Consider the following 12,539-nt stretch of genomic DNA (forward strand, 5'->3'; position numbering starts at 1 on the left):
TCTCTCTCTGCCCCTCCCCTGCTCACGCTCTGTCTCTCTTGCTCTCAAAAATAAATAAACATAAAACAAAAATTTCTGAATGAAAGGACAGTAAAATTGGCTTGCTCAAACAATCCTACAGCATCCATTATATTTGTTATATACCAGTGAGCACCCATCACCACTTTCCTAATTAATTCCTAACCCTCAAAAACAGAAACTTAAGAGTTCATTTTGCAGCTTTTCAAGCTTTAATATTACCATAAGCCAAATGGGGAATAAAAGACAACTTTTAGAACCTGATGAATCAGGTGAATTTAATAAAAGCAGTTAATTTAGGGGCGTCTGGATGGGTCAGTCAGTTAAGCATCCGACTTCAGCTCAGGTGATGATCTCACGGTTCACAGGTTCAAGACCCTAGTCGGGCTATGTGCTGACAGCTCAGAGCCTGGAGCCTGCTTCCGATTCTGTGTCTCCCTCTCTCTCTCTGCCCCTCCCCCACTCACACTCTATCTCTCTCTCAAAAATAAATAAACATTAAAAAAAAATTGGGGGGGCGCCTGGGTGGCTCAGTTGGTTAAGCGTCCAACTTCGGCTCAGGTCAGGATCTCATGGTTTGTGGGTTCGAGCCCCGCATCAGGCTCTGTGCTGACAGCTCGGAGCTTGGAGCCTGCTTCGGATTCTGCATCTCCCCCTCCCTGATCCTCCCCCACTCATGGTCTGTCTCCCTCTCTCCTTCAAAAATAAATAAAAACACTAAAAAAAAATTTTTTTATTTTTTTGAAGCAGTTAATTTAAAAACACAAATCCATACTCTCTTACCTAAAAAACCTAAAATTTTCATTAATTCATTTGGTGGCAAAACCTGACCTAAATGGATATGAGGCTATTTTTAGTTGTCTTTCTCCACTGACTATAACTATTAATATCTTTCCTTGCAGAAACATGTTTCACAATGGAGTGCCACCCCAGACCCCACTGGGGGTATTCTATATGGTACATGCATATTACCTTAAAATTGAAATTGTTTTTACTTCTATAACACACCGGGCCTTAAGGATTTTACATAAAAAACTGTGGACCTGTATCAGCAAACGAAAAAAAAAAAAAAAGTATGCATCCAAAAAATTAGTTATTGAACAATTGACCAACAAACTTACTTTTCTCTTACATCTATCTACCTTTCCTGTATAATGAGTTAACACTGAAATTCTGAAATAATAATCTTCCTTTACTTTTTTGTTTCAAGTGTTGACTGATGGCACTCATCATCATTCTTGGAAACTGTTCACCAAAACAGCTTCCAATGACATATAATTAGGTTTGGACTGAATCAGAGTAGCTGTATCTTAAATCTGAGATGTGTTCCTGTGAGAGACCACATGGATGGAAGCAGATGTCAAATTCTCTCCAGCAGGACCAAGCACCTCCAAGAATTATTCTGTCTTTAGGTACATTGTGTACTGAGGAAGCAAAAAGGGACTAAGTAATTTCGGAATCTATGATTTTTTTAAATCCACTTACATGATATACTAACTTACAAAGACTCTTAACTCTAAATAAAAAATTAAAAACTGAAAATTATTCTTAAATAAAAGAGCTAAATGGACCCAAATAGACAAAAACAACTTCTTGCTTTACATCTTACAAATTATACTGCAACTATTGTTCAAAATTAAATTATTCCCAAGATTTCCAAGAATTACTACATACAGGCAGCATTAGTCTACCCACTAGACCCTAATAAAAAGGCAGTTAAATATGCCACATAAAATAAACTTGTATCGGGGCGCCTGGGTGGCTCAGTCAGTTAAGCATCCAACTCCAATTCAGTTCTGATCTCACAGTTCAGGAGTTAAAGACTCACTCAGCTCTCTGCTGTCAGCTCACAACCAGCCACTTCAGATCCTGTCTTCCCTTCTCTCTGCCCCTCCCCCGCAATTGTGCCCTCTAGCTCTCTCTCAAAAATATATCAACATTTTAAAAAAGTAAATAAACCTGTCGCACCAAAGAGAATGGGAGAAGGATCATTAAACATTCCAATGAACTTCTAAAAAACGATGAAAAGCAGATAAAAGTACATATCATAAAATATGCACATAAGGACTACAGGGGAAAGTGAGGGAGACTTAAAATGGGGGCATTAACTCATGAAACAGCTTTATATCTGATTCTCCTCAGCATCCCTTAGCCTAACTGCAGGCTTTCCGACAAGTTAGTCCACAGCACATCCCAATGAGATATAAAGAGGTCCTAATGTGTTCTTCCATTAGAAACGCCAGCGAAGGAGCTACCTAAACTAAACAACTAAAGCACTAATGCTCAACCAATTCATTTGTAAATGTTGACAAGCAAGAAGGATCACACATGTGACAAAAATCACTTGCAAGAAAAAATCCAATCCAAACAAAAAGAACAACTGAACAGGGAGGAAAAAAGAGATCATCCAGTGAAAAGTATTTTAAAAAGAAAATCCTAAATATTACCTTCAGACAGATTAAAGAAAATAATACATCCTTAAAATAGAAACAAATTGGGGCGCCTGGGTGGCTCAGTCAGTTAAGCTTCTGACTCTGGATCAGGTCATGATCTCACAGCTTGTGAGTTGGAGCCCCACATTGGGCTCTGCGCTGACAGCTCAGAGCCTGGAACCTGCTCAGATTCTGTGTCTCCTTGTCTCTCTCTGCCCCTCCCCTGCTCACACTCTGTCTCTCTCTCTCAAAAAATAAATGTTAAAAAAAAATTTAAAAATAAATAAAATAGAAACAAATTGAATAAAAGAGAAATATCTGTACAAAAAAATTTCTTGGAATTAAAAGCATGACTTCAGTCTTTAAAATGTCACTACTGAAAAATAAATTAAGTAATTAAATAAAAAGTCACTACTCAACTAGGGAAGAATCAAAGTAATTTCCCAGAATGGAAAAAGAAAAAAAAGAGACAAGAGACAAAAGTGGTTAACATCCCAACCAGAAAAAAGAAAGAAAACAAGGAACAGAAAGATTTGGAATAAAATAAATTTCCCAGAGCTAAATAAAGTTCAAGACTTTAAATAGAAAGAAACCACTTGTAACAGGTGGGATGCATAACAGAAATATCCTTTCCTAGACTCATCGCCATCCAATTTCAGAAAATCAGGATAAAAGAAAATTCCAAAGCTTCCAAAGAAGAAAACCAAAAGCAATTACCAAAAGAAAATAACTGTGACTGACATCAGACAGATACTACAACACAGGCCACTAGAAGACAAGGGAGCAATATCATAATTCCCAAGTTCTGAGGAAAAAGGTTAGAACCAATATTCTATACCTAACCCAACTACTAACCAAGCATGACAAAACAAAGTTATTTTCAGACACATGGGACTCAGAAAGTTTAAATCCTGGTGAACCTGCGGGGGCTCAGTGATTAAGCGACCAACTATGGATTCAGGCTCAAGTCACGATCTCACAGTTTCTGAGATAAAGTCCCACTCAGGGTGCTGACAGCAAAGAGTCTGCTTGGGATTCTCCTTCTCACTCTGCCCTATTCCTGTTTGTACTCTCTTTCTACCAATAAACTTAAAAAAAAAAAAAAAAAAAAAAAAAAAAAAGGAAGTTTACATCCTGCCATCTTTTGTGAGTCAGTTGCTTAAGGATGTTCGCCAACAAAATGAGGGAAGAAACCAAGGAAAGGAAAGCATGTGATCTAGGACAGTGGGTCAAAATCAGGTCAATTTCTAGGATGTCAGCTACACACAGCACATTTTTTTTAATTTTTTTTAATGTTTTTTTTTTTATTTTTGACAGAGCATGAGCGGGGGAGGGGCAGAGAGAGAGGAAGACACAGAATCCAAAGCAGGCTCTGGTCTCTGAGCTGTCAGCACAGAGTGTGACACGGGGCTCGAACTCACAGACCTCGAGATCATGACCTGAGCCAAGTCGGTCGCTCAACCGAATGAACCACCCAGGTGCCCCTACACACAGCACATCTTAAGCCCAGAAAGCTTCAGGGAAAAAATAATACTCATGTAATAGATATTATGATTACATATTTTCAGAAAGACTTCTTTAGTCAACAAGAAAAATGAAAGCCCATTTAGGAGCAAAATTCCTTAACCACACCATCCCTTCACCCTATTTTATCTTTATTACCCTGGCACCTATTATTACGTAAAATTACATCACATACGTTATTTTATTGATTCTAATACATGTATATTTTACTTTTTAATCTTGCTAAAACTAGTATGCATCTTACAATCCACACACAGCATTTTTTTCCACTTTTTTTAATGTTTATTTATTTTTGAGAGACAGAACACAAGTGGGGGAGGGGCAGAGAGAGGGAGACAGAATCTGAACCAGGCTCCAGGCTCTCAGCTGTCAGCACAGAGCCCAACATGGGGCTCAAAACCATGAACCGTGAGAGCACGACCTGAGCCAAAGTTGGACGCTTAACCGACTGAGCCACCCAGGTGCCCCGCATGTTTTTACACTTTAATTGACAAATAACTGACACACATCACTGTGTAAGCTCATGGTGTACAGCAAATTGTTTGATTTACATATACTGAGAAATGATTAACACAATAGGTTCAGTTAACATACATCTTCTCACATAGATACAAAAAGAAAAAAGGAAAAAAATTTCTCCTTGTGATGAGAACTGTTAGGATTTTACCTCTTAACTTTCCTATATATCACATGATGACCTATAGACATCCTGTTATACATGACATTCCTACTACTTTATCTTGTAACTGTATGTATCTTTTGACTGGCTTCCTCTATTTCCCCCTCCCCCTCCATAGGCAGCATTTTAAAACTACAGTCAGCCAGGTGGCAGTCTTGTTACTGTATTAAAAACCTTCCGTAGTTAACTTCTGAAAAGATTACAAAAGCATCAACATCGAAATGCCTCAGACTAGATGAAATAAGACCTTTATGTGCTTGTTAGGTATCTCCCCTACAGTACTCAACTCAACAACACAAGGGCAATAATTTATTTCTTTAAAACAATCTCTGTAGTCTCTCAACATACAACAGTGACTGGCACATAACAGATGCTTAATCTGTCACATTTTAACATCTCTGAAACAAATATGGGCCCAACAGAATGGATCCTACATAGCTAGTCCTGACATTTTTTTTCTTAGTGGTGCATTTTATAGCAAATCGGCATCTAGGATTTGAAGAAATTCAGTAACAAAAATTGGACAGTAATGTGAGTGCAATGACCCATTTCAAAAGATGCCTCCAAAGGTTGGTAAATCCAAGAAACAGAAAAATAAGCTTATTATTGAGTTTCGAAACTAAACACCCAAATAAATAAACACAAAAAGAGCTAAACACGACTGCCTCCTGGAAATAGACAATAGATTGTCAACAGTCTTTCACCAGAAGTCAGCCTATTTTTTTTATCAAGTGCACACACTTTTTATGAACCATTTTTCAAATATTAATAAGGGGGAGGGGTAGATTCACGCATACAAAATCAGAAAGAGACAGGAGCATTCACACAGACAGAAAGACATTCACGGGCAAACAGAGTCAAAGTCGGAGTCAAGCATCTCCAGAAATTTCAATGAACAATGGAGGATGGAGACCGAGTTCTGGAAGCAAATTTAGCAAATATCTAAAGCATGACATCAACCCTAGTTGCCTACTGATTGATTACAAGTATGCCCTTTTGCTCACCAGAAAGTCAAGGTAGGCTCAGCAAAGGCTTACTAGTTTATCCTAGTGCCCTGGTCTGAAAACTCAGAACTCCTTAGGTGGAATAATTACAAACTCGCCACAGCACTTCACGTTTACACAACAACCCTTACACCTGCCCTGGCCTGTCATTAATTACAATGACAGACGCGGGCGCTGAAAAGGTCTCTCCATTACCAGAAAGACCAACTGACTACATTAAGGGGGTGCAAAAGCTCGGGGAAAGAGACTGCTGCCGCGGGGTGGGGGAGGCGGTGAGTAATGTGGTCCACGAATCAGAGAACGGTGGTCACGCCATCCAAAACCCCAGCTTTCAGCACCCAAGGGGATCCGCGACTATCTTCTTAGAACGGCACCTTTCCCTAGAGAAAGCTAAAGAGCTTAAAACCCCAACTCGGCCTGGGCCGGCAGAGGCGCTCAGTTCAGACCCCGCCCAAGACAGGCGTAGAACGATTGCAAAATGTCACAGGGCCCAGATTGAGCGCGCCAAAGCGGGACCCACCCCCGGGAGACCGGGACGCTGGAGGCAGGTCCCTCCCCTTCCTCTCTCCGCCCGCGCACAGCTCATTCATTCTTGAGGCGGGCAGCCCATCTTCCCGGCCAGCCATCCCTGCGCCGCAAACCCACCAGCCGCTTTGTCTCTGGCCCGGCCGGAAACAGGAACGCGCATTGGAGCGCGCGCCCAGACGCCACCTCCCCACACCTGGGGCCCGCCGGGCATTCCCGGTCGGAGAACCCTTCTGGATCTCGGGGTTCGAGGTCCGAAGGTGGCCAATCCACCTTGGCGGCCTCAGGTGCGCGCTCCACCCGGCCCTGCTAAAGAGCGGGCAGTCGGAAATGTGCATCTCTCGGTCACACCGTCGCTACAACTCGAACCCTCCTCCGCGACCCCTCTCCCCGCTAAGAAACACTGTATTCTTTCTCCTTCCAAAGGGCGTGGGCACTCGGCCCCGGTCTTCCCGCCCTGGGGCTGCGCCCCCCGCCCCTCGCGTGAGCTAATGCGGCCCCCAGACGAGCACTCACTTGAGGAGCAGCTGGTCGTGCTCGGCTTTGAACTTGCCCAGCTCGATCTGCAGCTTGGCGCGCTCGCGGGCCGTGTCGTCGAGCGCGCGTCGCGCGTCCGCCAGCTCGGTCTCGTAGAGCGCCTTGAGGCCGGTGAGCTCGCGTCCGCGCACCTCCTCACGCTCCGTCACCTGCAGCTGCAGCGCGCTGTTCTCTGTCTCCAGGCTGCGCACCTTGTCGATGTACACGGCCAGGCGGTCGTTGAGCTCGCGCAGCTCCTCCTTCTCCTGCAGCCGCGACAGCCGCGTGGGGCTCAGCGGCGTAGCGGGGCCGCCGGTGCGGCTACCCGACCGCGGCGGCACGGGGGTCGCAGTCGCCATGGCGGGCGGCGGGGCGGCTGGCGGGCAGAGAAGAGCGGGGAAGCCGCGGGCAGCACGGGACGCGTAGGGAGCTGCAGAAGGCGAAGCGATGATCCGAAGGCACAAACCGACGACCCGCGCCCGCGGAGAAGCCGGCGTGGGAAGGGAGAAGCACCTGGGTTGGCAGGAGCCGGGTTACGGCACAAAGGGCAAAGGGGGAAGACTGCCAATCAATCAATCGTAAAATGCCCTTTTAAGAAAACACGCACACACACTCACACACACTCCGGAAGATTTGGGGCGAGGGTGACCGGGAGGGGCCGAGCTGGGTCCGCGCGCCGCCGCCGCCACCGAGTCTCCCGCCCGCAGCACTTTGTTTCCTCTCAGGCGGCGCGGAGCGGCGGGCGGGGGGGGTGGGGAGGGAGGAGGGCGGCGGGGGGCGGAGGTGGCGCGGGCAGTGGCGCCGCACTCTCCAACATGGCCGGCGCGCGCCGGCACCTCCACGTGACCGTCGCCGGCCAATGGGGAGCCGGCGGCGCGCTCCGGGGCTCGGGGGCTGGGCCTGTAAATTCAAAATCGGGGCCTCGGGCAACCGTCAGCTTGGCGCGCGGGGCTGGGCGTGGCTGGGGACGGACTGAGGGCGGTGGAGCGGGGCGCCGAGGACTGCTCGCCGGGCGGCCCAGGGCCCAGCGCCGGCCGGGCCTTCCCACCACCCCGCGGGGACCCCCGGAGGGGCTGGGCCTGCGGGTGGCGGGAAGGAGCCCGGAGGTTTTCCGGGGCGGGCCAGCGCCGCAGCCCACACCCAGCGGTTCAGGGAAATTCAAACATAAACGGCCGTAACAGCCGCTCGCACAACTCGTGGAGGCCGGGACAGTCGCAGACGTTGTAACTTTATCCCCGGCAGCCGTGGAGTTACGTAATGGGCTCTGCTGTCGGAGGTTCAAAGCCCGCTACGTGCCGGTGCCAAATGCAAGCCTTTATTTTTCTCTGGGACGGAAAACGGTGTATCCAAACACCTCCTCCCAGTCAAGTCGACGTACGCGTATCTTGAAGCGACAGAGACCGCACAAAAGCCAGAAACCCTGACCTTGGAGTCATTTGCTACCAGTGCTGATCTGATGGTCCGTCCCTGATCGGTTGGTTTCTGAACAATTAAAGGGTTTATAAAATCAAAACCACCTCGCAAGAAGTAAATAGCACAAGCTGTGAATTATCTTGCTTCACTAAAGTCCGATGGCATCAAAATCAAAGCTTGTGCAAATTTAGGTAGAAACGACTTTTTGCTTGAAAAAGGGATCCTTCTAAAATGTAATTGTCAGCTAGTTCTAATCAAATGTCCCGTTAATCCCTTTGAAAAGCCTTTACCTTGAGGCGAACTTTCATTGGCTTTTACTGTGCCCTGCAATGATCCGTCCACGCAGACGCTCTGTGGTATGGGGATTGTTTTCGTTTGAAAATTCACGTTGAACAGACGAAATTCCTCAAGGCTGCCCAGCAAGTGACAGGACAACGTTTGAACCCAGGCAGTTTCGGCTGACCCCAGAGCCTAGCCCTTAACTATAACCTAGGCCACCTCACGATGTATTAGTAAAGTACACCTTACATCTGTAGAGTAATTACAGCTTAGCTGCCTTAATAATGGTAGAAATGAAGACCAGGATGTTCTTTAAATATTAAGTTACGTACATAACAAGTAGTGAAGGGCACCAGGCTGCATCATCACCCTGGGGGGATTTCTGGGCACCCTGAGTGATGATACTGTCCTTACCAATGGTTCTATTTCCTGTCCTGTTACCTAAAATGCCTCTCCTTAACCTCGCTGAGAAAGAATTGAAAAGCTTGTATTTTAGGGGCGCCTGGGTGGCTCAGTAGGCTAAGCCTCCCACAACAGCTCAGGTCATGATCTCACGGTGGGTGAGTTTGCGGAGTTCGAGGCCCGCCTTGGGCTCTGTGCTGACAGCTCAGAGCCTGGAGCCTGTTTCAGATTCTGTGTCTCCCTCTCTCTGACCCTCCCCCATTCATGCTCTCTCTCTCTCTGTCTCAAAAATGAATAAATGTTAAAAAAAAATAATAAGAGTCAGACCCTTAACTGACTGAGCCACCCAGGCACGCTCATGAAGCTTTCTCCTGATAGAATCTTTCAATTTTAGATTCTTTTTAGGAGACTCAGATTGTGTCCTCTTGTCTGAACGACAAATACATTGGAGTCAATTAAGGATTTGCCATTGATTGCTGTGTAACAATGGAAGTTATTCCTTGGTTTCCTCATAGAAAAATTGGAATGATTTCTACATTCCAGGAGGTTCGTAAAGATTAAATTGTAAACATATAATATGAAATGACTAGTAATTCTTCCTAGTAGTAATTCTATGTCTCCAACCAAAAGCAATTTTTAAAAAAATGGAAAATCTCTTAGCCATAAAATGAACCAATTCTGCAAACATTTGGTCAAGAACTTTACTAAATGTACATTTGCCTTACTCTCTTGACTATTCCCATGCCTAACCCTGTACCTGGAGTACCTTCCCCCTGCTCTTTCATAATGAGAGGCTGTTCAGCCCTCTTAAATAATTCCTGTAATCCCATCGCTGCCGATGTGTTTCCCAATTAATTAGAACAGAAGTAACAAATACTATGTTTTTGGTGACAGTGCTTTCACATTTACCAGGATAATCGTATTTTCAAATACTCTGCCTTGTTTTTATAAATCTTTACTTTCTTGTCATGGCACATGTTCACGTTGCTGGTTAGGCCATACATATCGCCACCAAGCCTCAAGTTGCCGCGACATTCTTTCCCTCTTCAATACTCCTTCCACTGCACAGACCTACTTGATAACATAGACACAGCTTATTTGACATTTGCCCTACTTTCTGTATGACATTTGGATCTGGGACAGAAAAATACAGGACACCTGTCCTACCTGGACAGAAGGGGCCCAGACTAGGATGGAGGTGGGGAGGCAGGAAGAAGGGAAGGAGATACTGAACGCTTGCAGTACCCCACTTACGTCCCAGGGGAGAGGAGTGACAGCTGGCAGTTAGCTGAGCATACAGTGCAAACAAATGGACTAGCTAGGACTGCAGGGCGCAATGAAGAAACATATTGCTGGGTGGTATCCCCTCAATATATGTTTGCTGAAAGAATGCAAGAAGATATAAATACATGGTGTTCCTCCAGGCCACATTGTTTCTGTTTAATACACTTTGCAAAGTTAATATTTTTTCCAGTTACCATAAAAGCATAACAATAAGTCAGGTTTCAGACGGTTGAATGACTATCCAGAATCCCTTCAAACTCTGATTTTGATTTTTGTGTTTTAAAAAGAGACTAAGGGGCACCTGGGTGGCTCAGTCCCTTAAGCAACCAGCTGTTGATTTTGGCTCAGGTCATGACCTCACAGTCCTGACCTTGAGCCCCATGTTGGACTCTCTGCTGGGGTGAGAGGCTGCTTGGGATTCTTGCTCTCCCTCTGCCCCTCCCCTGCTCGAGTTCTGTCTCTCTCAAAATAAATAAACAAAAATAACAATATTAATAAAAAGAACCTAAATAGTTATAAAGGTCTCTTTATCATCTTCAATAGCATTCTTCTCTTAGCAAAGCTGCATGACATTTACATATGACTCAAAACTGTTTTCCAAATTGTTAAGATCTGGATAATTTGGCAATAGTAGAAATGGCACAGTTATTTTAACTCAGTGGTTCCATTTTCCTGAAAACGCATGAGTTGATCAAAAAGAGAAACCAGGGGCGCCTGGTTGGCTCAGTCGGTTAAGCGGCCGACTTCGGCTCAGGTCATGATCTCGCGGTCTGTGAGTTCGAGCCCCGCGTCGGGCTCTGTGCTGACAGCTCAGAGCCTGGAGCCTGTTTCAGATTCTCTGTCTCCCTCTCTCTGACCCTCCCCGTTCATGCTTTGTCTATCTCTGTCTCAAAAATAAATAAACGTTAAAAAAAAAAAAAAAAAAGAGAGAAACCAATGGCCCCTGGGTGGCTCAGTCTGTTAAGCATCTGATTTCCAATCAGGTCATGATCTCATGGTTCATGAGTTTGAGCCCCACATCAGGCTATGTGCAGACAACTCCGAGCCTAGAGCCTGCTTGAGATTCTGTGTCTCCCTCTCTCTCTCTACCTCTCCCCTACTCGTGCTCTGTCTGTCTGTCTCTCTCTAAAATAAATAAATATTTATTTTAAAAAAAGAGAGAAACCAATCTTCATGCTTACATTTCAGTTTTACTTTATGCCAAAATACGGTCATAACACTACTTTATTTAAAAAGAATATCTTTAAAGCCATTTAATAAGCTAGTATTTATGTATCTGATTTTTTAAAAAAAATTTTAAAAGCCTACCAAGATATGCTCCCTCACACTATATTCTGCATCTTTACCATTAGAGTAAAAAATAATGATAACAATAAAGACTGGAGTCAAAGTGTAGAGTTTATACATAGTTCAGCTGTTTGTGGTCTGATTGGAACTGACACTACTCAAAAGTTAAGGGCTTTCCTTTTTCATGATCCATCTCCAGTCAGCCAGTATATTTATCTTTATAGATGGTTTTATCCCTACACAATAACATTTAAACGTATTCATTACGTGAGACGTTTCTCACCTAAAACATCTTTGTTTCCAGACCCCATGGTTGAGTTCAAGAAAGCAGAGGAAAAATGAAAATACAATATTTGCATAGTTGATATTCTAAAATAAAAGAATGAATTTTCAACCAGATGTTAGTGTGTTCATTACCACAATTCTGGGGTACCATTCTTCTCAAGATGGCATTGTAAAACCAGGATGAAAGACAATCACACCATTTTCAGCTTTTAAGTTTAATAATTTTGATATAGGTATAGGAAAAGATTTGAAAAGTAAGGTAGTCTGGCTGAGCCAGTCCCGTCCATTCCATCTTCCCATCCCAACCTTCTCAGCCCCAGTAGCTTTTTCCTGGCTCTCCTGGCTTGCCAACATACCCTACAGGTTTTGGTTAACCTCCCTATTCACATGAGCCAATTCCTTAAAATAAATTTGTCTATATATACATATCCTGTTGAATCTATTTCTTTGGAATCGGTTGCATTCCTATTCGCCAACAATGAAGCAACAGAAAGATAAATCAAAGAATCGATCCCATTTACAATTGCACCAAAAACCATAAAATACCTAGGAATAAATCTAACCAAAGAGGTGAAAAATCTATACACTGAAAACTATAGAAATCTTATGAAAGAAATTGAAGGAGACACAAAAAAATGGAAAAAGATTCCATGCTCCCGGATAGAAAGAACAAATATTGTTAACATGTCAATACTACCCAAAGCAATCTACATATTCAATGCAATCCCTATCAAAATAACACCAGCATTCTTCACAGAGCTAGAACAAACAATCCTAAAATTTGAATGGAACCAGAAAGACCCCGAATAGCCAAAGCGATCTTGAAAAAGAAAACCAAAGCAGGAGGCATCACAATCCCAGACTTCAAGCTATACTACAAAGCTGTAATCA

At 44.2% G+C, this 12,539-nt stretch overlaps 1 protein-coding gene across 1 annotated transcript in view; it reads right to left on the bottom strand.

Annotated features, from left to right (window-relative positions):
• LMNB1 (lamin B1) overlaps nucleotides 1-7,460 on the bottom strand; it is a 57,801-nt gene extending 50,341 nt beyond the window's left edge. Inside the window, exon 1 of the mRNA XM_060636235.3 lies at nucleotides 6,699-7,460. Within this exon, the coding sequence (XP_060492218.1) occupies nucleotides 6,699-7,057 (359 nt within the window). The 5' untranslated portion in view covers nucleotides 7,058-7,460. The remainder of the gene's footprint in view (nucleotides 1-6,698) is intronic.
• Between the last annotated feature and the right edge of the window lie 5,079 nt (nucleotides 7,461-12,539).

This window comes from Panthera onca, chromosome A1 (genome assembly GCF_046562875.1).
Source record: "Panthera onca isolate mPanOnc1 chromosome A1, mPanOnc1 haplotype 2, whole genome shotgun sequence".
Classification (NCBI taxonomy): domain Eukaryota; kingdom Metazoa; phylum Chordata; class Mammalia; order Carnivora; family Felidae; genus Panthera; species Panthera onca.